Raw genomic sequence first — 23,686 nt, 5'->3', positions numbered from 1 at the left:
AGCAGAGTCAAGAGAGAGATATTGAGGCAGTGACGGACAACCTCCACTGAGTATGACTGGGTACTTTAAATACACCCCCCACATAACACCCCCACTGGCCTCGCATTGCCACCGCATCCTTCGGCCACTCGCTCACCTCGACTGGTGTCCTCTATCATTCCTCATCCTCTATACCCCAAACATCCCTCATCGCTTGTCTTACCTCCTCTCATCCAAGTAGCTGCCTAGACATAATCCAAGGCCGCCTCAGTCGTATCAGAATTGAGCTTTGCAGGCCGCTAGAGCTATCCCTACCTTTCACGCCCGCACGACCTTCTCAACATGGACAATCAGCTCATCAGTCTCGTGAACAAGGTGCGTTGCGCGTCTCATTGACAGAGGATGCACATGCTTACCCCTTCCTAGCTGCAAGATGTCTTCGCGTCTATCGGTGTGTCCAACAACATCGTAGGTATACCTTTCTTTCGGTGAATCGGACTGACATCGGTAGGATCTGCCACAGATCACAGTGATTGGTTCTCAGAGTAGTGGAAAGTCTTCCGTTCTAGAGGTCAGCTTTACTTCTTCTGATTGGGGAATCAAAACCTGACGTCCCTAAGAACATCGTCGGTAGAGACTTTCTGCCAAGAGGGACGGGTATCGTCACCCGTCGACCTCTAGTATTGCAGTTGATCAACCGACCAGCAACCAGCAAACCCAATGGTGCATCAACGGACAAGCCAGGTGGGTTCACCTAGAGTGACACGGGTGTATTTACCATGATCTCGCTGAAAACACAGAAGAAGCCTTAGCCAAGACGCAATTGAACGAGAACAATCCTGACGAATGGGGTGAATTCCTTCATTTGCCCGGTCAGAAATTCCATGATTTCAACAAAATCAGAGAGGAGATCGTACGAGACACCGAAAAGATGACGGGAAAGAATGCTGGTGAGTTATTCTTGCTAAGCTTGACGTAGATATTGATTGGAATAGGCATCTCACCTAATCCCATCAACTTACGAGTCTTCTCCCCTAATGTCCTCACCCTGACTTTGGTCGATTTGCCAGGTCTGACCAAAGTTCCCGTCGGTGACCAGCCCCGTGACATCGAAAAGCAAATCCGAGACATGCTCATGCGCTATATTTCGAAACCCAACGCCATCATACTCGCCGTCACCGCCGCCAATACCGATCTGGCGAACTCTGATGGTCTCAAGCTGGCCCGTGACGTGGACCCAGAGGGCACGCGCACTATCGGCGTCTTGACCAAAGTCGACTTGATGGACCAAGGGACGGATGTTGTAGACATTTTGGCTGGTCGTGTGATTCCTCTGCGGCTGGGATATGTTCCCGTGGTGAATCGAGGACAGAGGGATATAGACCAGAGCAAGTCTATCGCCACCGCCCTGGAGAATGAGCGCAAATTCTTCGAAAACCATCCTAGTTACGCAGGGAAAGCTCAGTATTGCGGTACACCATGGTTGGCTCGAAAGCTCAACATCGTGAGTGACGCGGGTATCATCGAGACGATGGATATTGATACCAGATTCTCATGCACCACATTCGAAATACTTTACCAGATATCAAAGCCAGGATCAGTCAACAACTCGCCAAATATACTTCCGAACTCGCTGCTCTCGGTGGACCTATGGGCGAGACGAATCCCGGAAGTGTTGTTCTGTCAACTATCACTGAGTTCTGTGCAGAATTCCGATCGGCTATCGACGGTAATACCAATGATCTTTCATTGAACGAATTATCCGGCGGTGCACGTATAAGTTTTGTCTACCACGAACTGTACAACAACGGTGTTAAGAGTATCGATCCTTTCGACCAAGTGAAAGATGGTGACATTCGAACGATCTTATACAATTCTTCCGGTTCTACCCCTTCTCTCTTCGTCGGTACTTCAGCATTCGAAATTATCGTGAAACAACAGATCCGAAGATTGGAAGAACCTTCTCTCCGTTGTTGCGCCTTGGTGTATGACGAACTGATTCGTATCCTCGGTCAACTATTAGCAAAGACTCAAACTTTCAAACGTTATCCAGAACTGAAAGAACGATTCAATCTCATCGTCATCAACTTTTTCAAATCATGCATGTCCCCAACGAACAAATTGGTCAGTGATATGGTAGCTATGCAAGCTTGTTATGTCAACACGACCCACCCGGACTTTCTCAATGGTCATAAAGCTTTGGCGTTGGTGACGGAACGTATGAACGCTAATAAACCTCCTGAAAAGCCAGTCGATCCGAAATCGGGAAAGCTAGCTGTGGGAACGTTGAACAATGGGAAAGATTTAGATGCGGATATGAAGAAAGATGATAGTTTCTTTGCTAGTTTCTTCACGAAGGAGAAGGGACCCAAGCGGAAAGGAGGTACAATGGAAGCTCCACCGGCGGTGATCAAACCTCAATCTTCGTTGAACGATAGGGAGTTGATGGAGACGGAAGTGATCAGTGAGTAGCGCATTTCACTTTCATTCGGGAAACCATGACTAGTATCAACCCTTTCCGTCGACTCGAATCCATCCTTGCCGAGTTGACGAGATGATTAAAGTTGGGGGTTTCATGAGAAGGACAGAAAGAGAGAGAGTATACGCTGATATACAGAACTCCTCATCACCTCGTACTTCTCCGTTGTCAAACGAGAAATGATCGACATGGTACCCAAAGCCATCTCTCTGACATTGGTGAGCTACTCGAAGGAGAACTTGCAGAGAGAATTGCTGGAACATCTTTACAAGCCTGATGTGTTGGAGGAATTGTTGAAAGAGTCTCCTGATATCGTTGCGAGGTTGGTTTATCTCTCTTCTATCTCAAACGTTTTCTCAAAGCTGCATCCTTTCATCTGCGACGTGCATTCCTGCAATGCGAAAACTACCTTTTCTAAGTCGTTGCCCTCGCCTGTGTCTTTCATCTTCTCTGTGACCGCATCCCAGCGTCCCATCTTTGACGAGGAAGAGCAGAGAATCATCAGCCAATGACACACACTGACACATAGACGCCGGGAATGCATCAAGATGGTCGGTGCTTTGAACTCTGCAGAAGCTATAGTCGCTTCTGTTTAAATTCGGACGAGTAGGAGATGAGATAGATTGTACGCCATGCACATATTACGATGACTGGGCTTCTTATCAATGTTATACACTTCAATGTGTTACACTTCACCTCCAGTATACCTCACCTCAAGTCACAGTTCGTATGATAGTTTGAACGGATGAGCAATGGGTCAAGCAGGGAGGTGTGTCCCGCCTTGTTTCCATACGTTTCAAGAAGGAAGTGCTCGCAGTGTAATGAATGATAAACGGATGCGTACCACGGTTCGAAATACAAAATTCATTCACCGACTACAAGATGGCACAACAGATAAGATAAGATACCAACATACTAACATACTGATCATTCGTACAAGAAAGAGATGACAAGATTAAGCAAAAGCAGGCCAATTGAGCTTGTTATATTCCAGATAAATCAAACGGGGATAAACTAGGATGAAACTCCAATAAAGACAAATAATCACGATATTATCAATCTGTCATTAGCTATCATGTGTTTCTTGATCGTACTTCTGGACGCATCTTCATGTGGATAACCGTCGTCACTTCGTCAACGACTCTAGGAGAGATTTATGACTTGGTTCTTTGTCATAATTTATAGTAAAGTGATTTTAACAACTTTCCACTTTACGCTCCCGGCTTTCGAAAAGAAAAACAAGAAGAGTGGGAAGCGGAAGAGAATAAAGAGGCGGACAAGTAGGAGGAAGAGGGCGAATGGGACATCATACCACAAAAGCAATGAAGAATGATAGAGAACATGAAATCACTCACCAACCGATCTGAATATTTATACTGACTATCTATCCCATCATAACCTTCTGTCCCTAAAAACCTCTTAACAACACTATAACTCCATAATTTAACACCAACAGTGATACACATCCAAACGGCCCATACCACCGTACCTAAAATCCAGATAACTCCATGTAATCTAACTTTATTTCTGGTAGTCATACCCCACGCATGGAACGGTAAGTATAAACTACCTAAAACGACCAATAAAGGAAAGAAAAGAGAAGGTAAAGATCCTACACCATTGTGATTGGTGGATAATCGAGCGATTTCAAGTGCGTGCATTGCTAAAAGAGCTATGAGGATGAAGGTTGTTAAGTAAAGTAGAAATATACGGGTACGTGGGTAAGTTCCACCCTGAGAGAGGAATATACGATGGGTTAAAGAAGGTTTGGATTGGTTGGGGTGAGAATCGATCAATGGGATTGGATCTTGATATTAGACAACAGTACTCTTTCTAGGTAGTATGAGATAGAGAGACCTTGTTTGGTATTATGAGATACGAAGGAGGATGAGGAGTAGGCATTATGAAGTACAATTTAGGAAGATGGACAAGTGGATAGTTATAAATAGTACATTAAAACTCATTTAAAGATGGCGGTAAGGATGAACAGAAGGATTTGACTCACTTTCAAGTCTATCTAATTGTCTCTTTCTAACCCTTTTCATGGTGATGGAAGAAACGACAAAGAACAAGAGGAAAAGCCATCCTCCTAGAGGTTCTAAAAGAACATCGTCGAAACATGTTGTTAATGTATGAGGTAAGGGAGGAGAGGTATATGGGCCCTAACTTGTCAACGTCTGACTAACATATATTGTAGATTCTACACGATCTTTGAACATACAGTATCGTGGCAGTGGTGAACATATATTGTAGATTCTACACGATCTTTGAACATACAGTATCGTGGCAGTGGTGGTGGTGAAAGGTGGAAGACGTAAACGATTGACTCACGAAACCCCCATCGACACGGTTTTTACACGCTACCATTTCGCTTGAATCTAGAAATCAGTGATCAGCGATCAGTGAGACGAGTAAGAAGTGTTGAGGTGTTACATATGTAGTGAGTAAGAAGTGAAGTGGATGGTGTATGACGGCATGTGTAACCGAAGTGACCGGAGTCAGTCGTCAGATCGTCAGTCACCTAACAGACGTACGCCGCTTTGAGGCACTGTGGCTCTCTCTCAGCTGCATGGCTGCATGCGCCTGCATACAAGTAGAGAATAGAATAAACCTCGGAGATAGAGTGTTGCCCGTATATGTTGTATGAGTATGCCTACTTGTACTTGTCGTCTCATCATCATCGGCAAAATCGTCATGGTCAGATCGTCGCCCGTCGGTGTTTGAGACACAAACAAATCGTCATCAAGATGCCAAATCACTCACCATCCTCTCCTCTTACTACCCATCCCTCTCGGGAGCAAGGTCGGGATGATGACTACGATGTATGATCTTTGGAGAAAAAGGAGTCTTAGCTGACCAAGTCATGTCGAAAATTATAATTGTCGAGTGACCGAGGTAGTCTCCTTGTACCAACAGTGCCGGGAGAATTACCCGATTGGGACGGAATCCCATCGGCTTTGCGGGGTAAGGGGATCTTTTCTAGAAAAAAGGTACTCTCCATACCCTCGGCTTACTCAACAATTTACACACCTCCATAAGCATTCTCATTTTTCTCATCTATATAAACCCTCTCTCACTTCTTTACAAGTCTAGACATTCTTAACTCTCCAATGCCCACAATGCACTCTCATCGTCCAAACCACGAAAATCCCACTTCTGCCGACCTCGACGTCCTATCCCTCCTCACTTCGGACCATGTCAATCTAGGACCGTTGTCACCTACCGCAGGGACCGGAAGTGGGATTGGAAAGATGGGAGGATCCGGTGAGAGACCGAAGAGACAATTACCGAGGAGAGAAAGTCCGTTGGATACTTTACTTATCTCTGCTGTTTTGGCTGGTTCGGGACCGGTGACTAGACATCATTTAGGACATGGGCCTGGTGAGTTGGTCCTCAAGACTTTTTACCTATCACTCTGTCTTTTCTATTGCACATTCACTCTGTTCTACTCATCTGATACTTGGGCGATCTATCAGATGGGTAGAATAGAGTGAGTGTGCAATGGAAAAGGATAAGATATGAAAGATGCGATTGGATCTTAGGACTGACAGAGTAGCTCGACCAGGAGCTTATACATCTTGTGACGAATCACGTCCAACTTCACCATCGAGAATCCAACCAGAGAAGATAACATTGAAGTCACTTCAAGCTCCCCGAAGTGAACGTTTACGTCTCGAACAGGAAGTTGAAATCACTCGGCTCCCATCTTCCACCAACCATCTATCTCTGCCCACTTCAACCTCTCCAACAGACGACACCCCTCGGCTTTCCCCCGATACACCGAAATCTCCTTCGAACGTCATGCGACCCAAGAGGAAAATGTCTGTCGACCCAAACCCTGTGTCACAAATTCTTCAGGCTGCAGCTTCTCCTATAAATACTCAGTCGTTCCCTACCCAACCTCAACTACAATCGCTTTTCTCCCCATCGACCGTACAGTCTGACAAAACGGACGGGAAAGTTCATGTGAAATGTATGGCCCGTACGCGGATCCCTACTCCACACGGGGAGATGTTCTTACATCTCTATCATAATTCGGTAGATTCAAAGGAACATCTGGCTATAGTTTACGATCCCATTCAACTTTCTCCCGAAGCTCGAGATGCTGTAAAAGGTAGGAAGGAAATTCGAAGTAAGAGTTTAGATCAACAATGGAGAATCGGAGAGACGGAAATGGAACGTGTGGTTCGTGGTGCCTATATCGGTCGATTACTTCCCGGTGGGGAATCACAAGCTAGTCTACCTAAATCTTCCCAATCCACATTGAACGGGGAGATGGAAATACTAGATGGGTTGAATGACTTCGATATGGAAGATCAATCAAATCATCAAGATATCTTACCTCTTGTGAGGATTCATTCGGAATGTTTCACAGGCGAAACTATCGGTTCGATGAGATGTGATTGTGGTGAACAATTAGATGAAGCTATGAGACTCATCAGTTTACCTCGACCCATTCCTAATTCATCAAACAATCTTCCAACTCCTGCAGCATCGCGTTCTCCATCTCCCGATATCTATCGTCCTCGTCAAGTACCAGGAAGAGGTGTAGTCATTTATCTTCGTCAAGAAGGTCGAGGAATAGGTTTGTTAGAGAAAATAAGAGCTTATAACCTTCAAGATTTAGGACACGATACTGTTACTGCTAATCTTCTATTGGGACATGGAGCAGACGAAAGGAAATATACGGTAGCAGCGGAGATCATGCGTGATTTAGGTTTAGCAGAAGGTGGTATCAGTCTTCTCACAAATAATCCTGAGAAAGTAGAAGGTTTGACGAAAGAAGGGATAGAAGTGAAAGAAAGGGTTGGGATGATACCCAGGGATTGGAAATGTGATGGGCAGGATGAAGGTTATGGAGAGTGGAAATTGAGAAGAGAAGGTGTGGGCTTGATTGGGGCTGGGAAAGCTAGTGGGAAAGAGTTGGAAAAGTATTTGAGAACGAAAGTGGAGAGAATGGGACATTGTGAGTTGTTCACTCCACTCCACTTGATTCACTCCTCGTATAACCTCCCTTGGTACTGGTACATGTAATCGAAGAGAGTCTAATTGAGCAGTGATAGATATCCCCGCGGACAAACGATAAGTGGACGTATCGAGAGATGGGGAGGTAGATGAATGGATAATCATCTTAACAGTCTGTCATGCATATATAATGTAGCACCCTATCTGTACTTTGCGCCGTTCAGCATGACAACATGTCTCCCCCGACGTTGCAGTCGACGCAGTCACACACACTGGAAATGTCCCAGTGCCACTTAACTTAGTACCCCACTTTAACACTCGCCTCCTACACCTCACTCCTCTGCATCTCTGTCACATCTCCCACCCATATCACTTCTTACTTGCCACTTCTCCCACATACTCAACATGTCTCGCCGTCCTGCACCTTCATCTTCCTCGTCAGATCAACCAGATCCCAAAAAGACCAAGACAGAGTCTTTCGACATAGCTTCCATCCGTGCTCAAATCGCCGCTCGAAAAGCTCAAGTAGAAGCTCAAGTTTCTTCCCGTCCATCCGACTCTCCCCATCCTCCTTCTCTCCCTTCAAAACCAATACAAACCAACAATGTCATTTCTAAATCTTCCATCCCTCTATCCAACACTACCAGTGGAGGTAATAAATCCACCGGGGGATTAGATCCTTCCATTGCGGAGAAAATCGCAGCTGCTAAACGACGAATAGAAGAGATGAACGCTAAAATGTCCAATCCGTATTTAGGTGGTGTGAAACCTATCGAACAGAAACCTCAAGCTACAGGAGGTTTACATCCTCTCCTTATGGAAACTACAAATTCAGCTGTCGGTGGGAAAGCTGGGGCTGGGGGAATAGGAGAAGGAGTAATTGGAGGAGAAGAGAAAAATGAGAAAAAAGCTTTAAGAGATAGATATAAAACTATGGCTCCTAAATATACTTCTGTAAAAGCTAATGCTTCTATTTCATCTTCTTCAAATATCCCAAGACCTAATCCTGTCATACCTGTTTTAAACCCTTATGCTACAAAGACCGATACGTTAGCACCGGAAGAAGAAAAGGCAGTTATAAGGAAATCGAAGAAATTACAATTTTCTCAAGCTGGTAGATATGTGAAACAAGGTGATGCATTAAGAAGTGAGATTAAGATGGATGAATTGAGACAGAGGATAGCGGAAGCTAGTAAGAAAGCTGGGTTGGATAGTGAGTTTGATACTTTGGAGAGGAGTTTGAAGGTGAGTCAAGATTTTTTACTTTCTTACTATCACCCCTTCTTTCCCCTGATTTCTGTCCTCTAATCCTTACCTCCGATCTGTGTTCGTACACTCTTTCTCATTGAAGTTTCACTCGTCCCTATGTAGCCTGAATTCCAACTCGCTCTCGACAGCCCTTCAGTACGAAAGAGTACTGGAAAACGTAGGAAGTTTGAGAATGGGAAATCGCTTGGATCTTCCTGAGTCGTTTTTATTGTGTTCTTCCAGCTCACTTCTAGCGGGCACCTCCTCCAGATGTGGAATGGTGGGATCAAGCTATACTCCCCGAAGGAGCGACATACGAAGATATTGATTCCGCATTGGAATGGATAACCACCTCGAATGAATCCCTCGTCACTCACTTGGTTCAACATCCGATTCCTATACCTGCTCCAGGGGAAAAGAAACAACCAGAACGAGGTCTCATGTTGACCAAAAGAGAACAAAAGAAAATGCGTAGACAAAGACGTCAAGCAGAGTTAGAGGATAAACGTGATAGACAAAAAATGGGTCTTTTGCCACCTGATCCACCGAAAGGTCAGCTCTTGTTTCAACGTCTTCTCTCATCCGAGCTGATGCACAGTGCGATTGGCCAATCTGATGAAGGTCTTGACAAGTGCAGCTATACAAGATCCGACAAAGGTAGAAGCGAAAGTCAGGAAAGAAGTTGCCATGAGAGCTTTGAAACATCAGAAAGATAATGAGTCTAGGAAGTTGACACCTGAACAGAGGAAGGAGAAAGAGTATCAGAAATTGGTTTCGAAAGAGAGGACGGGATTGTATTGTGCTGTTTTCAAGTGAGCCCAAGCTTTTTCCTTGTCTTTCCTTAACATTCCCGACTTTACATGTCAATCTTCCCTCATCTTCTCACTTCTTCGCATGTTCGTCATTGTTGATGTCCTACTCACTGGTACTCTTGTGGTTCTTGCGGTTAGGTGATAGTGGAAATATGCCGGAAAAAGAGATTCAGAATTGACGACAGAATCAAATACCTCACCAATGGAAGACATAAATTCAAAGTTCGTGAAACTGCTAAAACTGACCTTCTCTCCGGTGTATGCATCTTCGGTCCTTATTACGCTATCGTCCTGGTCGAAGGGGTGGATAAAAGTATCAAACATTATAAACGTATGATGTTACATCGTATCGATTGGACCGAACAAGCTCGTCCGTTAGGTGATGAAGGTGAGGATGATGATGAAGATGGAGGTAAGATGGGAGGGGGACAGGAAGATCCGGATAGTTTGGCTGATAATAAATGCGAATTGATCTGGGAAGGTGAAGTGCCAGAGAGAACTTTTAGGATCTTCAGAGCTAGACATGCGGAATCGGATTCGAAAGCGAAAGAATGGTTGACACCGAAGTGGGAGGGAATGTGGGATGTGGCGAAAAGGTTGGTTTGGTCTGGGGAAGATGTGTAGGGGAGAGAGGTAGATGATAATGGAGAGTATGTAGTCGGGATGCAGTATGCAGATTCAATCTCTGTTGCATGTTGCATGTTGCATGTTGCATTTCTTCCATAGTCTGTCTTCGTAGACGTGTAGACACATGTGCAAATAAGTACACACTGGTACACTGGAAGAATTGCCAAAGTCATGAAAGGATTGCTGAGTCGTTTTGAATAGCCGATCGAAATATCCATCCACCTCTCTCCCTCTCTCTCTCTCTTCCTCCTTCTATCCTTCCCCTCCTCTCTGTATCTTTCACACACCACTCACCTCTTCACTCCACTCAAAAGTCTGCTTTTACATGGGAGGGGAGTAGGGATAATAATCAATTCTCAAGATGTACCGTCGTAATCGTCGTTTCCGTCCCGCACCACCTCAAATCCCACAAGAAGGAGAAGACATACCATCTTTGAAAATAACGATGTTAGGTGCAGGTCAAGAAGTTGGTAGATCATGTTGTGTAATAGAACATAGAGGAAAGAAAATAGTTTGTGATGCTGGATTACATCCTGCTCATCCTGGTATGGGTAGTTTACCTTTTATCGATGAAGTGGATTGGAGTACTGTTGATGCGATTTTGATAACTCAGTGAGTTGTCGGGTTTGTTCTCTTCTTTCATCGTTCAATGTTTTCTTCTCCCATTCGTCTTTTCAGTTTTACTCAGAGATGTATGCTGTTTGATGGTGATTTTGCAGTGGGTGTCTGTATCAATTTGAGTGCTGGGGTATCGAGGAGAGACCTGCTGGGTGAGGGAAGTGGAAAAGGTGAGAGCAGGGTGACAACCGTCGAGAGATGGGGAGGATCGTCCAGAGATGGGGAAGATTGCCGGAAGATTGTAGGATGAGAAGGAGGGGAGCGATGTTCGAACGACAGACTACGATAGTACACCATTGTCAAGGTATCGGTCAAGTCTTGTGTGGGTATTGACCAGGGTACTCAAGAGGTGATAGAGATGTTTGCGGGGAGGTGTAGGATTAGCAGGGGTGGGAGTTCATATGTCAAATGGAGATGGTGAACTTTATCCTGACACACAGCTTTCATGTTGACCATGCCGCTGCTTTACCATACATCATGGAAAGGACCAATTTCAAAGATGGTGCCGGGAAAGTATACATGACTCATGCTACTAAAGCCATTTACGGTTTAACCATGATGGATGCTGTGAGGATTAGGTGAGTTTATGACAATCTCACCCTGCCCTTCCCATCATTACTTACATGACATCGTACCGGGAATTTTTCGTTAAGACAGGTCTTCCCGCTGATTCACAGTGACCAAAACGCCGATAATGCAGGTCGTCTATATACAGAAGCAGACGTTCAATCATCTTGGCAAAATACCATAGCAGTGGATTATCATCAAGATATCGTCGTATCCGGCGGTCTTCGTTTCACTCCTTATCATGCCGGTCACGTTTTGGGAGCTAGCATGTTTATGATCGAAATCGCTGGTTTAAAGATTTTATATACTGGTGATTATTCAAGAGAAGAAGATAGACATTTGGTAATTGCTGAAGTACCACCTGTCAAACCGGACGTTATGATTTGTGAAAGTACTTTTGGGGTTCATACTTTACCCGATAGGAAAGAGAAAGAGGAGCAATTTACGAGTGGGTCCAAATTCTAGCTCGTCTCTCGTTGACTCATGTACATGGCGTGTTCAAGCTTTGTCTTGACTTGAACACATTCATCGTCCGTTCACTATGCTTCCATTGGTCAGGCGTCTTCGTATCTTCCATTTCCTCATATTTCCAAGATTTTGTCAGATGTTCGAACTGCCGAGCGAACAGAGCGAGGAAGGGAGGACGGAAGGAAGGAAGGGAGGGAAGACGGAAAAGACGGTTAAAACCAGTCACTAACAACAGCCCTCGTATCCAACATTGTCAAAAGAGGAGGTAGATGTCTAATGCCCATTCCATCTTTTGGTAACGGTCAAGAACTCGCTTTATTACTAGACGAATACTGGCACGATCATCCCGAATTACAAAACATTCCCATTTTCTTCGCTTCCGGTTTATTTCAACGTGGTATGAGAGTTTACAAGACTTATGTACACACTATGAACGCCAATATCCGATCAAGATTCGCTCGTCGGGATAATCCATTTGATTTCAAATATGTGAAACCTCTCAAAGATGGTAGAAGAGGAGATAATTTCAAATCACCTTGTGTAGTCATGGCCTCTGCACAATTTATGAGTTTTGGATTAAGTCGAGAACTTTTAGAAGATTGGGCTCCAGGTGAGAAGAATGGGGTTATAGTTACTGGTTATTCTATCGAGGGTACAATGGCCAGAGTTAGTTTTTTCTTCTTTTCTCTTCCCTTTCCCTTTCCCTTTCACTTCTCACTTCCCACTTCTGATCCTATTCAAAATGCTAACTGGCAATTTTATCGGTGGAATTTTTAGTAGTAGTTGGTGTATGAGAAGACATGAGGAGGGAAGTTTTTGACGTTTTAGACACTTCTGGGTGAACCTGATCATATCGAATCTCTCCGAGGAACGAAAATCCCACGTCGACTCACTGTGAAAGAAATATCATTTTCAGCACATGTGGATTACGGTCAGAATTCTAGGTTCATTCAAGAAGTAGGAGCACAACATATAGTTTTGGTTCATGGTGAAAGTTCTCAGATGCTACGATTACGTGCGGCTTTGAGGGATAGTTATTCTGCTAGAGGACAGGAAGTGAATATTCATACTCCGAGAAATTGCGAGCCTTTAACTTTGACTTTTAGACAAGAACGACAAGTGAAGGTGGGTCCAAACGTTTTTGCTTTTCGTCTCTCCCCCTCTTCCCTTTTTTTCCCTCCTTTTTCCTCCCTGCTTCTCCTTTTCCGTCATAGAGTTGACTTGTATGCCTCTTCATTTCACGTTTCAAACTTTTACAATCTGATGTCTCACTTTGGCATCACGAACACTCGGATCGAACTCCCACTCCCACGAAAGCAAGCTGTGTTGGAGGAAATGAGAATGGAGAAAAATGTTGATTTTCAGGCCATCGGTTCCCTCGCAGCTCATAGACCGGAACATGGCGCTATTGTAAAAGGTCTCTTAGTCTCAAAAGATTTCTCATACACCCTTTTAGATCCAAAAGATCTACAAGATTTCACAGGTTTATCAACAAGTACCATCGTACAGAAACAATCCGTACCACTCAGTGTTGATTGGAGTGTGGTCCGATGGCATTTAGAGGGGATGTATGGTGAAGTGGAAGATGGACAAGAAGGAGGGAATCAAACTTTGACCGTGAGACTTTTTGTCCTTGCACAACTCCCCCTGTTTTTCCTTTCATAACCCGTCTAGTCAAGAGGGAAGGATTGTTCCCTCATTACAATCCCTGCTTTCCCCAAGGGACAGATTCTTCACTCCCCACGAGCACTATTGTCGTCAACAGGAAAAGGGAATCTATCCCACCACAATCACTATATTTGTTAACTAGGAGACAAGTCTGAGCTGATGAAAACAGATTATGAACTCTATCAAATTAGTTCGAATCTCTGAGACAGTAGCGGAATTGAGATGGGAATCAGGGACTAGTAACGATATGATTGCGGATTCTGCACTTGCTATTTTACTCGGTATTGATTCTAGTCCAGCTACTGTCAAGTGTAAGTTATTCTCTCTTGTCTTCCTCCCTTCTTTTCTTCCAATCACTCCTCCATTCACATTTGTCGCCGCCATCAAATCTACCTCCAGGTATTCTCGTTTTCTTAAGATCGATTTGACTCCTCACAGTAGTCCCATACTTTTCCATAATTCGATTACTCTTCTTATATCACTTTCATACTCTCTCAAAATGAACGAAAATTGATTAACACTTGTCATTGAACAAACTAAACCTTGATGTTGAATCATAGTGACTTCCAACCCACATCCCCATTCCCATTCTCATTCTCACACTGACCATTCAACCCTACAAGAAACATCCGAACCTTCACCAAACGACGAAATCTCCACTTTGCACATGTTCTTATCCGCCCATTTTGGTGATGTCACCTTCCACCCCGCCGGATCAGGGGAAGAAGAATTAACTCTTGTCGTTCGTGTTGATTCAGCCCAAGCACGGTTAGATCTGATCAGTATGAAAGTCGAAAGTGAAAGTTCTGAATTGAGAAATCGAGTGCAAGGTGTAATGGAGATGGCTTTGGCGACTATGAGACCTTTATCTTTAGCGTTTGTGGGATGTGGTTTGGAAAAAGTTGAAGGGATGAAAGGGGAGATATGATCTAAAGTTATTTATGTAGATTTCTACTTTGGTAAATCTTCGCATACACTGCATCTTGCATCTAGCTTCTTCTTTTAGGCGAATGAAACACTCGCCCAAAATATTTCAAAAGTAGAACACGGGCATCAGGATTGGGCGGGACGGCTCAAGTCTATAGCGAACATGAATGAATGAATCCATCCATGCGACCCAAGTCGCAATTTCGCAACGACGAAGCATTGAATGCATCGGATCCACAGACCCAGTGCACAAAAGGGTATAAACAACGTCACGGGCATGTCCGGCGTGTCCGGTGTACAAAAGTGCAGAGAATGTAGGTTAGAAAAGGATTAAAAGCTCTGGTATCTATTGAAGAGGAAAATGGAAAAAAAGGAGGGCGCTGAACAAGGCTTAAAGAATCGTACTTTCAATTAATCTACCTTCATCATTTCGTGAACGTCACAAAAGTCGTCGATAATATCAAACAATGAAAATGTCTGAATCATCAGCTTCAGATACTAATCCAGTGCCAACTCTTGACTAACTCGTTATCGACAACATCCACAAGTGAGCAAACGCATAAAACCACCCTGCTTCTTCGGTGCATAATCCCCTTCGCCCATTTGCTGTGAACCAGCGGCCGTGTTCCCCGATCGACCGTTTACGTTCATCGGTGCGATAGGCTGTAGACCGGCTTGACTCTCGATGGGGACATTGGAGGATTCATACCGTCCGTCTCGGTCCATACCGCTAGCAGTGGCGAATGGATGACCGCCTTGCTGACTTTGTCTTCGAGAAGCGGGAAGGGGTGAGGGTGCAGAGACGCCGACGATGGCTTGGTTGGATGCGTTAGGTAATGCAGAACCAGATTTCCTGTAGTTCCTATCAGGTTAAATACGACAGCAGGAGGACGGAAATCTTACAGAGGAGCGTTCACGCCGCTTCGTAGTCGATCCGCTGGTCTGTACTCTTTCTCCCGTGTCCTCGTTGGCTGGCGAACGACTTCCGCAGGTGGTGAGCTTTTCTGTAATAAATCAGCGAGGTCACAACATGGACATCCGTAACTACGTACAGAAGCTTCCCAACCCTTACCATTATTGAGCAACATCCAGTCGTACACTTCGTCATCCTCCTCGCCGGCATTCTTCAATGCTGTACTGAATAATTCTCGAAGGAAGTCGTAATCGGGAGTTTCATCAAATGTTAGTTTACGGACGTAGTTGAGGTAGATGGCGAATTCCTCTGTTGGATCAGTTACAGATTCAAGTCACACATGACTTCTGGCCACAGCGTAGTCGATCAACGGGGACGGGCAAATAGGAGATCAACACGTTTCAACGCACGTGGATATCCATCTACTAGCTCAGGAATAGGTGTGGTTTGTTTCTTCTCCCCAATCTTTTCGTACTTCTGTTTGTTTGTGGCCGCCTTCAACCCTTGCCATGGGAGAGCCCCGCGAAGAAAGTAAAAGAAAACGTGCCCTAGGGCTTCTAAGTCATCTCGTCGTGATTGTTCTGCGAGTCAGACGAGAACCTGGAAATTGAGTGAACTCACCTCGACCAAGATGTGTATTGATGGACATGTAACGTGCGGTACCACTTAAACTCTTTCGTTCACGGTAAGGAATGTGTTGTTTACTTCTTTGTCAGCTATTGTGCCGACAGATGGGCGCATCTCACGTTTTGGGATCTCTGTATTGTTTTGCCATTCCAAAGTCTACGACGTGAATGATATTCTGCGCTTTGCTTCCTGGTCGACCGATGAGAAAGTTGTCAGGTTTGATGTCACGGTAAATGAGGTTTTTCTCGTGGATAGTTTGCACTCGGGACAACTGTGAGGTGAGTCGTCCATCTTGCATATTAAACGGAGGTCAACACAATCACTTACCATTTGCTTAGCGGTCATGCAACATGTTTTCACACTGAATTTCCTTCCACACATGTCGAAGAGGTCTTCCAAAGAGGGTCCAAGGAGGTCGATGACAAGGATGTTATGCAAACCTTCCTGTCCAAAGTAGTACACCTGAGGTATTCCCACTGATACATCAGCAGCAGAGCGAGAATTATAATGATTACTAACAGCAACCACTGAGGATCTTGTAGGATCTATACTCGTCGCGTAGTTGGGGCGCATCGGATTTGCGAGGTTCCTACACGTCAACTTACAACTTACAAGTCAAAGATTAGCTCACAAATTTGATAGCAACTGTCTGAGAGTTGAGAAGATTGGTTCCTTTTCCCATCAGCACTAACAACAAGATGTAAATGTTTCCTTGTGAATACAACATGCGCGCCGATGCGCCGAGTTGAATGGAAGGAAGTGTACGCACCTTCGAATATGACACCAAAAGATCCTTCCCCAATCTTCTTTCCGACTCTGTAGTGTACTCCGACAATGTTGCTCGAGCTGGAATGACCGGAGGAAGAGAGATGTGCACCTGGATTGGAGGTGGAAATGACATGTGTGGTAGCCATGATGCACGGACTTTGGGAGTGGGGGTAGTAGGAAGGAGGGGCTGTGCGGTGAGTCTTAGATGAGTATCAAAGAGCTGCGGAGGTAGACGGTGTGGTAAAGGAGAGATAGAGAGTCTAAGAGAGGTTTACTAGATGGTAAGTGGTGGGAGGGTAGGCTGTAGTGTGGGGTGAGAGAATGAGAATGAGAATGAGAATGGCAGAGTGGGGATGAGTGTGGATCAACCAAAACGGGTCTAAGCGATGTTGTTGCCGATTGACCAGATTGGGAAAAGTACGCAGCACTCAATGCCGGGTGAAGGGACTAAGAAGTGGATAGTAAAAGAGCGAGAGAGATGTGATTTCTGAGAGAGTGTGGAGGTGAGGGTTGTAGATGTTTAGAATGGAGAGAAGAGTGGTTGTGGGCAGAGCATGGACGAGTTTGGCAAGTGAGTAGTGAGAGGACGGCTTGCGGACACAGGGTAAAACCGTTCATTCAGGTCCCATTTTGAATGGGGGGAGTTCTTAAGGTTGTGCCACGTTGGTCAATTTGTCGGCCCTCGCCGCCTCGACTTGACTTCTGCGCTGCAAAAGTGTCAGAACTCTGTCCTCATAACCCTCAAGTCGTCAGTCCCGAGGTCGTTGGTGGCATCGCTGCCCTTCTTCGTCTTCTCAAGGTTCAAGAGAGAGAGAAGACTAGTCTTCTTACTCTGGTCAGTCAGTGATTGAGAAAGAAAAAGGGATCATGTCGGCCGTCGAGGCTTATGTCGACCGTCAGTTGCTACCTCTTTGGAAACCTAGTTCCAGCTGACCATACGTAGATACTGTCCAGGTCATTCTATATGATGGACGTGTCATCGTTGTGGGTCTCCTTCTGGTCTATAACCACTTTTCATTCCCACCATATTCGCTTTACACTCCAGACGAGCTTACCTTGTCTTAATTCCTCCATACTTCCACTCATCTCTTCTCCAATTTTATATGACAACTCCTATCTCTCCTCTCCCAATTCTATCACTCTATCATCTCATCATCCCTCTTCAAATGTATACGGGTCTATCAATTAGTACCTGTCAGTCTTCACGGTCAAAAGTATAGTCTAGTCCATCTCTGATGGCCTCAACCCTACATACAACGTGAAACCAGACTAACCCCCAAGGGCAAATTAAGAGGTTACGACCCACGTACCAATCTCATTCTTTCCGATTGTGTCGAACGTGAATATTCTTTAGAAGGCGTGGAGATGGTACCATTAGGTTTATATATGATCAAAGGAGATAACGTGTGAGTTATTTCTTTTCCGTCTCAGTTGCCTTAGATCTCATCCCTACCTGACTTCTCGATCAGCCACAGGTGATACGAAGTATCGGGAGGAGTGTGGTCTGTATGATAGTTCCGTTTACAAATTCCAACCTGGTAGTATTGTTCATAATCAAAAACTGATAAATAGAGCTATCATAGGAGAGATGGACGAAGATAAAGATGGTTCGATAGATTATACGGAAATCAAAGCTGAGCCATTGGGGGAGATAAGATTATAATGGAATGATCCTACTTCCAACCTTCTTTCTCCCCTCTATTTTCATCTCTATCATTCCTCCAATCCAATGATCTGATATCTTTGCATCTTTCACATGATGTCTCTTTCTTTCATCTGGCATAACTTCCCCCCTTCATACCTTCAGATCCACTCTGATCGTCAATGTCCCTCTTGACCCAATCTCATCCTCAATAGCTCGACTACACACAGAACAATTCCGTCGATTCGCCTCCCCTCATTCTGCCCATCGACATCGGACCCCATACAAAACTCTTGGCCAAAAAAAGACGCTCGCACTTTTGAGAGATCAAAAATGTTCAAGGGTCATCTCACGGACATGCATCCACTTTTTAAAGCCCTCTCTCCCTCACTAGAGTGCTTTCTCGAGTACCACCGCAGATGACGTCAAATATATGTCATTCGTCACATGGGAGCACTCAACTATACGTCATTCGTGACATGTGACCAGTCAATTGAACGAGCCACATAGGTGCAGCAGCAGAGTACGAATGCAAAGATAAATTTTTAAACTTCAATACAGTCTCTTCAAACATAATTATGACACAGATAAATTCTTTTCATCTCATTTTCTTGACTACTACTGTTCTTTCTCTTCCTTTCTCCTCTTTCGGACTGAAAACTTCTTTTTTTTCTTTCCCGTCATTTTGTATACCTTCCCCTACTTTTCCAACAAGATACACAATGCATCGTAACGTTCGATTTCCTTTTCTATGCTTGTTCCAAGAAATGCCCAGATGATAGAAAAGTGAAAGAAAGATGATAAAATTTGGTATTGTTCCTGCCATCGAGGCTGGGGTGAGGGATATCGAGACAAGTGGTATTTGACATAAGTTAATTTGAGATGATGGGATTTTCTTTGTACTTTGCAAGACGATGAGATGGATGTGAGTGATGAGGTATGAAGAGGAGAAATCATCAAGATCCTTGACCTGGATAATGAGGATATGATAGACCGGGTAAAGAGGAACCGGTTGGTAAAGCCAATGACATTCCCGGTGCCAGATTTTGAGGAAGGTAGCCGAGACTAAATGTAAGCTCAAGCTCCCCACGCAAATGGTAAAACATTTATCGTCATCTTGATTGAGAGAAGACACATCGTGCAGTATGCGAGAACTGAATGATATTGGAGATGGAAGAGGTCTGATGCGAAAACATTAGTCTCGGACGAAAGACACAAGTAAATGGGATGTTACAGAGAGAAAAACAACAACTTACACTGACTGATTCATCTGAAGTCCATCCGTATACTCCCAAGTCTGAGAATACCCATATCCAGAAGTAGGAATACCATTGACAGACCCACTCCCAACTCCACTAGCTGACAAAGTCGTTGCACCCACATTCCCTGTATTCGTCGTGGTCGTTGTCGTATTTGTCGAAGTGGTAGCAGAGTCGATGGGTACCATAGCAGGAACCACTTGTATTTTATACTTTCCCTCTACTGTAGCTAAAGAACCGGCTCCATCGATAAACTCTGCGTTGACGGTGATTTCCACTTGTTGACTTGGCTGATTGGGCATACCGACAAGACGGAGATTATCTTCCCAATTTAACCATGTTGGGAGAGAACCGGCTGGAGACGAAAAGGTAGGTTTGAGAGTGTCCGCAGCTGCTTGAGGATCCCAAATACGGGGTTCCCATTCGTATCTCTGATTCACGACGCTGAGTGTGAGCGATACTCATAGACCAACACTTCTAATCTGACCCAAATGCAGGTGCCGTCCAACGCACGGGTCAGGTGTGAATAGCACAATAACAAAAAGGAATAGACAAGTGTATAAGACGAAGACGGACGGAACAAAGATGGTCAAGGTAGTACATGTTATAAGTGAGGGGTAGCGATGAAGGTATGTGTGGAATCGTTGATGGAAAGACTTACGCAAACGTGTTAGGCTGCCCAATGATCCGCCGTTTGAACGGTCTAAATACCCATCCTCCACCAGGTAACTTCTTCGCGTCCACATTCCAAATATGATTACCCTTACTCTTCGCTTTCTTCCCATCTGAATTGAACCTCGAGATCAAATCTTGTCTCCACAAATACGTTTTGACTTTTTTGATACTCAAAATCTCCTCCGATATCCCCCTCTTGGTCAATTCCTCGTGAAACGCATTGGTGAACGCTTGGATTCTGAATTTGAACGGTCGATAATCCGTCGACTCATCCAATCTCTGCATCTTCTTCGGCATCAAAACCTGATGTAACTTTTCACCTTTACTGTCGACCGCTTCTAAATCTGAACATACTCGTTGAAGGAAAAGAAGGAAAATATCATCGAGTTGTCGACGTATATCATCAGACAGAACTGCAGCCGTACCCATCGATACGTCTGGTTGTTCGTTTCCTCCTGATGATCGTCTTCTCTTCGTACGTCTAGGACCTTCATCGTCGGAATCGTCATCGTCGCCACCGTCATCTTCCGGAGATGCATGTCGAGAATGCCAAGCGGAAGGAGGAACAGAAGCCGTCATTTGAGCATGAGACCATGCTTTGTGCACTGAGGTACTTCGGGCACGGTTCACAACAGGACGACCGTCAGTACGACCATCGATCAACGATGGACGTCGAGAAGCTTCAGGAGCTCTACCAAAGACTTCGGTGAAGTCAGGCGCCCAAGGTTCTTCAGGAATGGGATAAGGTCTCGGTGGCGATGGCGGACGAGATATCGGCATCGTGACTAGTGGAGAGGAGATTAGAGGAGCATGAGCGATGCCTAAGGCTGCTGTGAATGATGGAGAGGGTACGATAGGCGTGGTGGGTGGCGCTATGCCATGCAGTTGAGAAGGAAGTTGATGCCCGTTCGGGAAAGAATGAGAATGTACCATTGGCGGTGCTTGTGGCATTCCTTGAGGGGACATGTAGTCCGGCGTCGCGGACATCATTGGTGTCATCGAAGGTGGTGCCGTCGATTGTGGCATAAGCGGTGCAGGGTTTTTGACGTCGAGTGAAAGGGGAGGTAATAAGCCTGTCAAGGGAACCACATTTGCGCTGGATTGTGAAGAAGTTTGCATGTTGTGAGGTGCCATCGTGTGCATGTCGGTGGTGATGTTTGGTGATGTTTGATAGGTGATCGGAGATACGCTTTGCGAGTGGGGAGTCGGTGCTTCTCTCGGCGTGGAAGTGGGTCCTACTCCCATCTCGTTTGCGATTTCAAGATGAGAACTGAGATGACCTAAACTCTGTGACACTTGGATCTCTTGACCTCTGAGCATAGCTGCTTTTGCTGTTTTGGCAGTCGAGACGATTTGATCGAGTAAACTGAGCTTGTCGAGAGTCTCCCCAGACATGTCAGGGTTAGGCGTGATGTTTGCAGCTGAACGGGAGGAGCCGGCTATGGATGCGTTGGGCTCTTCCATCAAAATGTCACCGTTTCCGAGGTTTTCATCTGCAAACAACGAATGTTGTTGACCCTGCTGATTTTGAGTGATGATCGGCGATGGGGACAGAGGGGAATGCGAAGGTGAGGGTTGAATAGAAGTGAAGGATAGGTGATGTGGGATTGCGGAGACTTGCTGCTGCTGCTGTTGCTGTTGGTATTGCTGTTGTTGAAGGTGTTGTTCTTGCTGCTGCTGCTGCTGCTGCTGCTGCTGCTGCTGCTGCTGCTGTTGTTGTTGGAGTTGCTGAATTTGCTGCACTTGTTGTTGATGCTGCTGCAATATGGTAGGCTGGGGATGCTGAAGTGGTTGACCAAAGTCGTCACCGAAATGATACGGTTGGAAACCTCCACTAAAAGTTGCACCTCTTTGTCGTCCGGGTGGTAATATATACGTGTGGGCAGGATATATACCGTGTACTGGCGAACTAGGTTGAGATGCCGGCAAACGGTATGCAAAAGGGGCAACCGTCGCCGGCAGTGGTTCCACAACGCCGTCGCTCGAGGAAGGAAAAGAAGTCTCTGGATATTGGAAATAGTCCTGACCCAAATCGAAGGGATGAACGGAATAGGATTCTGTAAAAGGTGGTCCTGAGCTCGAAAAAGAAGATGGAGAACTGAGATGGACGTTCTGAAAAGGTTGAGGTAGAGAAGAGATGTTTAGGCTGAGATTTTGACGCCGAAACGCCGTAGGTTGTGAAATAGATCTTGCACGACCGTATCTTTCTTCGTTCTCGGACGAGGGGGGATGGTCCCCCCCTGCCAGAGATTCGGTAGTGAGACTGTCTATGCTGGATTGATCAGCGATGATCGTCACGAGTGATAGAGATGAAACGAGTGAAAAAGAAAATGTGGGATCTGTGAGAGGTGAATGTGTTTTCGAGAGGGGAGAGAATGTGTGAGAAGATAAGAAGTCAGGAATGATGGTGACGAGAGAAAAGAAGTACCCACGTGGAAGGAGAAGGAGGAGAGCTGATGGACGGTCCGGAAAGCCAAACGTCGCTTTTTATCCCTATTCCACCTCCGAAACTCCCACCACCCCCACTGGGGTCGGCAGAGCCGGGTGTGGTGAAAGTATGACCGCCAAAGTGCGAAGGAGTTGTAGGCGAAGTGGAAGTGAGACTGTGATCCGAAGCCGGTTTAGATTGGAGAGGAGGTGTGGACGTCACGGTGGCGAGTGTCGAAGCTGATGATGTGAGCCCGGGTTTTTAACGGTATGTATATCCCGAGAGTCAGGATAGATGATTCCTGACCTCGAGGCGGAGGTGACGGCAGAAGCACACACAAGTTGAAAAGATTGATCTTGTGTGGAGAAGGATGTAGAATAGAGGAATGAGACTTACGCTTTCCCCGAATGACGAATGGAATGTCCAGAAATCAGAGATGAGAATCTGGTGTAAAAACTTTTTCTTGTCGCCGCTGTGTAGGCAGAGGATCGGTTTGATGAGTACGGAAGTAGCGACTACCGAGTGAACGGCGAGAGATTTTTCTTGCTGTGTGGCTTTTGGACAGCAAGTTGTCTCTTTGACCGAATTCGGAGTAAAAGGATGATGACAGGCACAGGAGAGGGGGGGGAAGAATAGGCTAGGGGCAGAAAGGCGCGAGAGTAGAAGAGGGAAGGACAGGCCGAGACTTTCAACTACGAGGCAGGTTTTAGCTTGTGTTGGTTGATGGAGAAGACCAACGAGCCAACAAAGATTTGTGTTTTGATACCGGGCGAAACGACCAAAGGGCAGAAGGGCAAGGGCTGAATGGCGGGCGATATGACGATTATGGCGAAAAGCAGAGGGAAACAATCGTCCGAGCGTTTCGGCCAGAGGGGTAATTGAGGGCCAAGATTCAAAGGTACCACGTCACAGATTTTCTCCCCTTTTCCTTATGTACTCCTTGTTCTCAACTTTTCCTCTCAATCTTCTATGACGTCGGATTGATGGTCTATTTGACTCGTCCGAACAGTCGGGCT

At 45.4% G+C, this 23,686-nt stretch overlaps 8 protein-coding genes across 8 annotated transcripts; 5 read left to right on the top strand and 3 right to left on the bottom strand.

Annotated features, from left to right (window-relative positions):
- The first annotated feature begins 174 nt into the window (after window positions 1-174).
- Window positions 175-3,105, top strand: TREMEDRAFT_73959 (uncharacterized protein). Its single transcript, XM_007005125.1, has 9 exons — window positions 175-354; window positions 406-447; window positions 491-550; window positions 600-723; window positions 780-929; window positions 975-1,483; window positions 1,528-2,443; window positions 2,597-2,780; window positions 2,988-3,105. Exons 1-9 carry the CDS (start codon window positions 322-324, stop codon window positions 3,052-3,054), a joined length of 2,085 nt encoding a protein of 694 aa, XP_007005187.1. The 5' UTR covers window positions 175-321; the 3' UTR covers window positions 3,055-3,105.
- A 308-nt stretch (window positions 3,106-3,413) lies between these two features.
- Window positions 3,414-4,825, bottom strand: TREMEDRAFT_62601 (uncharacterized protein; the record flags this gene model as incomplete). Its single annotated transcript, XM_007004972.1, has 4 exons — window positions 3,414-3,518; window positions 3,814-4,265; window positions 4,464-4,620; window positions 4,790-4,825. 4 exons carry the CDS (start codon window positions 4,823-4,825, stop codon window positions 3,414-3,416), a joined length of 750 nt encoding a protein of 249 aa, XP_007005034.1.
- Window positions 4,826-5,577: 752 nt separating this feature from the next.
- On the top strand, window positions 5,578-7,492 carry TREMEDRAFT_31049 (uncharacterized protein; the record flags this gene model as incomplete). The annotated part of the gene is made up of 3 exons (XM_007004833.1): window positions 5,578-5,839; window positions 6,015-6,695; window positions 6,747-7,492. The coding sequence occupies 3 exons, from the start codon at window positions 5,578-5,580 to the stop codon at window positions 7,490-7,492; spliced, it is 1,689 nt and encodes a 562-aa protein (XP_007004895.1).
- Window positions 7,493-7,846: 354 nt separating this feature from the next.
- On the top strand, window positions 7,847-10,107 carry TREMEDRAFT_13987 (uncharacterized protein; the record flags this gene model as incomplete). Its single annotated transcript, XM_007004818.2, has 5 exons — window positions 7,847-8,029; window positions 8,117-8,668; window positions 8,926-9,223; window positions 9,270-9,483; window positions 9,669-10,107. Coding segments are annotated over 5 exons (1,686 nt in total), but the record flags the coding sequence as incomplete, so codon positions are not given.
- Window positions 10,108-10,382: 275 nt separating this feature from the next.
- TREMEDRAFT_44189 (uncharacterized protein) lies at window positions 10,383-14,537 on the top strand. Its single transcript, XM_007004927.1, has 8 exons — window positions 10,383-10,722; window positions 11,169-11,306; window positions 11,406-11,743; window positions 11,999-12,429; window positions 12,592-12,888; window positions 13,129-13,380; window positions 13,601-13,742; window positions 13,992-14,537. Exons 1-8 carry the CDS (start codon window positions 10,472-10,474, stop codon window positions 14,357-14,359), a joined length of 2,217 nt encoding a protein of 738 aa, XP_007004989.1. The 5' UTR covers window positions 10,383-10,471; the 3' UTR covers window positions 14,360-14,537.
- On the bottom strand, window positions 14,517-17,179 carry TREMEDRAFT_71721 (uncharacterized protein). Its single transcript, XM_007005123.1, has 11 exons — window positions 16,668-17,179; window positions 16,530-16,570; window positions 16,418-16,487; window positions 16,226-16,374; window positions 16,018-16,169; window positions 15,893-15,975; window positions 15,682-15,852; window positions 15,411-15,580; window positions 15,262-15,362; window positions 14,884-15,220; window positions 14,517-14,835 (listed from the first exon to the last, which is right to left on the bottom strand). Exons 1-10 carry the CDS (start codon window positions 16,810-16,812, stop codon window positions 14,887-14,889), a joined length of 1,416 nt encoding a protein of 471 aa, XP_007005185.1. The 5' UTR covers window positions 16,813-17,179; the 3' UTR covers window positions 14,517-14,835; window positions 14,884-14,886.
- Window positions 17,180-17,411: 232 nt separating this feature from the next.
- On the top strand, window positions 17,412-18,684 carry TREMEDRAFT_39244 (uncharacterized protein). Its single transcript, XM_007004901.1, has 4 exons — window positions 17,412-17,561; window positions 17,610-17,650; window positions 17,948-18,072; window positions 18,239-18,684. The coding sequence occupies exons 1-4, from the start codon at window positions 17,534-17,536 to the stop codon at window positions 18,327-18,329; spliced, it is 285 nt and encodes a 94-aa protein (XP_007004963.1). The 5' UTR covers window positions 17,412-17,533; the 3' UTR covers window positions 18,330-18,684.
- Window positions 18,685-19,560: 876 nt separating this feature from the next.
- TREMEDRAFT_31188 (uncharacterized protein) lies at window positions 19,561-21,706 on the bottom strand (the record flags this gene model as incomplete). The annotated part of the gene is made up of 2 exons (XM_007004847.1): window positions 19,561-20,011; window positions 20,229-21,706. 2 exons carry the CDS (start codon window positions 21,704-21,706, stop codon window positions 19,561-19,563), a joined length of 1,929 nt encoding a protein of 642 aa, XP_007004909.1.
- Window positions 21,707-23,686: the final 1,980 nt, after the last annotated feature.

This window comes from Tremella mesenterica, assembly GCF_000271645.1.
Source record: "Tremella mesenterica DSM 1558 unplaced genomic scaffold TREMEscaffold_6, whole genome shotgun sequence".
NCBI classification, from domain to species: domain Eukaryota; kingdom Fungi; phylum Basidiomycota; class Tremellomycetes; order Tremellales; family Tremellaceae; genus Tremella; species Tremella mesenterica.
The sequence above is the reverse complement of the archived record's forward strand: the minus strand, read 5'-3'. Positions and strand labels throughout refer to the sequence as shown.

Bases quoted from the DNA above. Each gene is read 5' to 3' on its own strand.
- TREMEDRAFT_39244 (XM_007004901.1), top strand. From the start codon at position 17,534: ATGTCGGCCGTCGAGGCTTATGTCGACC. The intron at 17,651-17,947 runs GTGGGTCTCCTT...CTAACCCCCAAG, and splicing joins ATGATGGACGTGTCATCGTT to GGCAAATTAAGAGGTTACGA. The intron at 18,073-18,238 runs GTGAGTTATTTC...ACTGATAAATAG, and splicing joins ATGATCAAAGGAGATAACGT to AGCTATCATAGGAGAGATGG.
- TREMEDRAFT_44189 (XM_007004927.1), top strand. From the start codon at position 10,472: ATGTACCGTCGTAATCGTCGTTTCCGTCCCGCACCACCTCAAATCCCA. The intron at 11,307-11,405 runs GTGAGTTTATGA...GCTGATTCACAG, and splicing joins ATGGATGCTGTGAGGATTAG to TGACCAAAACGCCGATAATG. The intron at 12,889-13,128 runs GTGGGTCCAAAC...GTTGATTTTCAG, and splicing joins GACAAGAACGACAAGTGAAG to GCCATCGGTTCCCTCGCAGC.
- TREMEDRAFT_73959 (XM_007005125.1), top strand. From the start codon at position 322: ATGGACAATCAGCTCATCAGTCTCGTGAACAAG. The intron at 1,484-1,527 runs GTGAGTGACGCG...TATTGATACCAG, and splicing joins TGGCTCGAAAGCTCAACATC to ATTCTCATGCACCACATTCG. The intron at 2,444-2,596 runs GTGAGTAGCGCA...GCTGATATACAG, and splicing joins GATGGAGACGGAAGTGATCA to AACTCCTCATCACCTCGTAC.
- TREMEDRAFT_71721 (XM_007005123.1), bottom strand. From the start codon at position 16,812: ATGGCTACCACACATGTCATTTCCACCTCCAATCCAGGTGCACATCTC. The intron at 16,488-16,529 runs GTGAGCTAATCT...GTTGACGTGTAG, and splicing joins AGACAGTTGCTATCAAATTT to GAACCTCGCAAATCCGATGC. The intron at 15,581-15,681 runs GTGCGTTGAAAC...CTGATCCAACAG, and splicing joins GCTAGTAGATGGATATCCAC to AGGAATTCGCCATCTACCTC.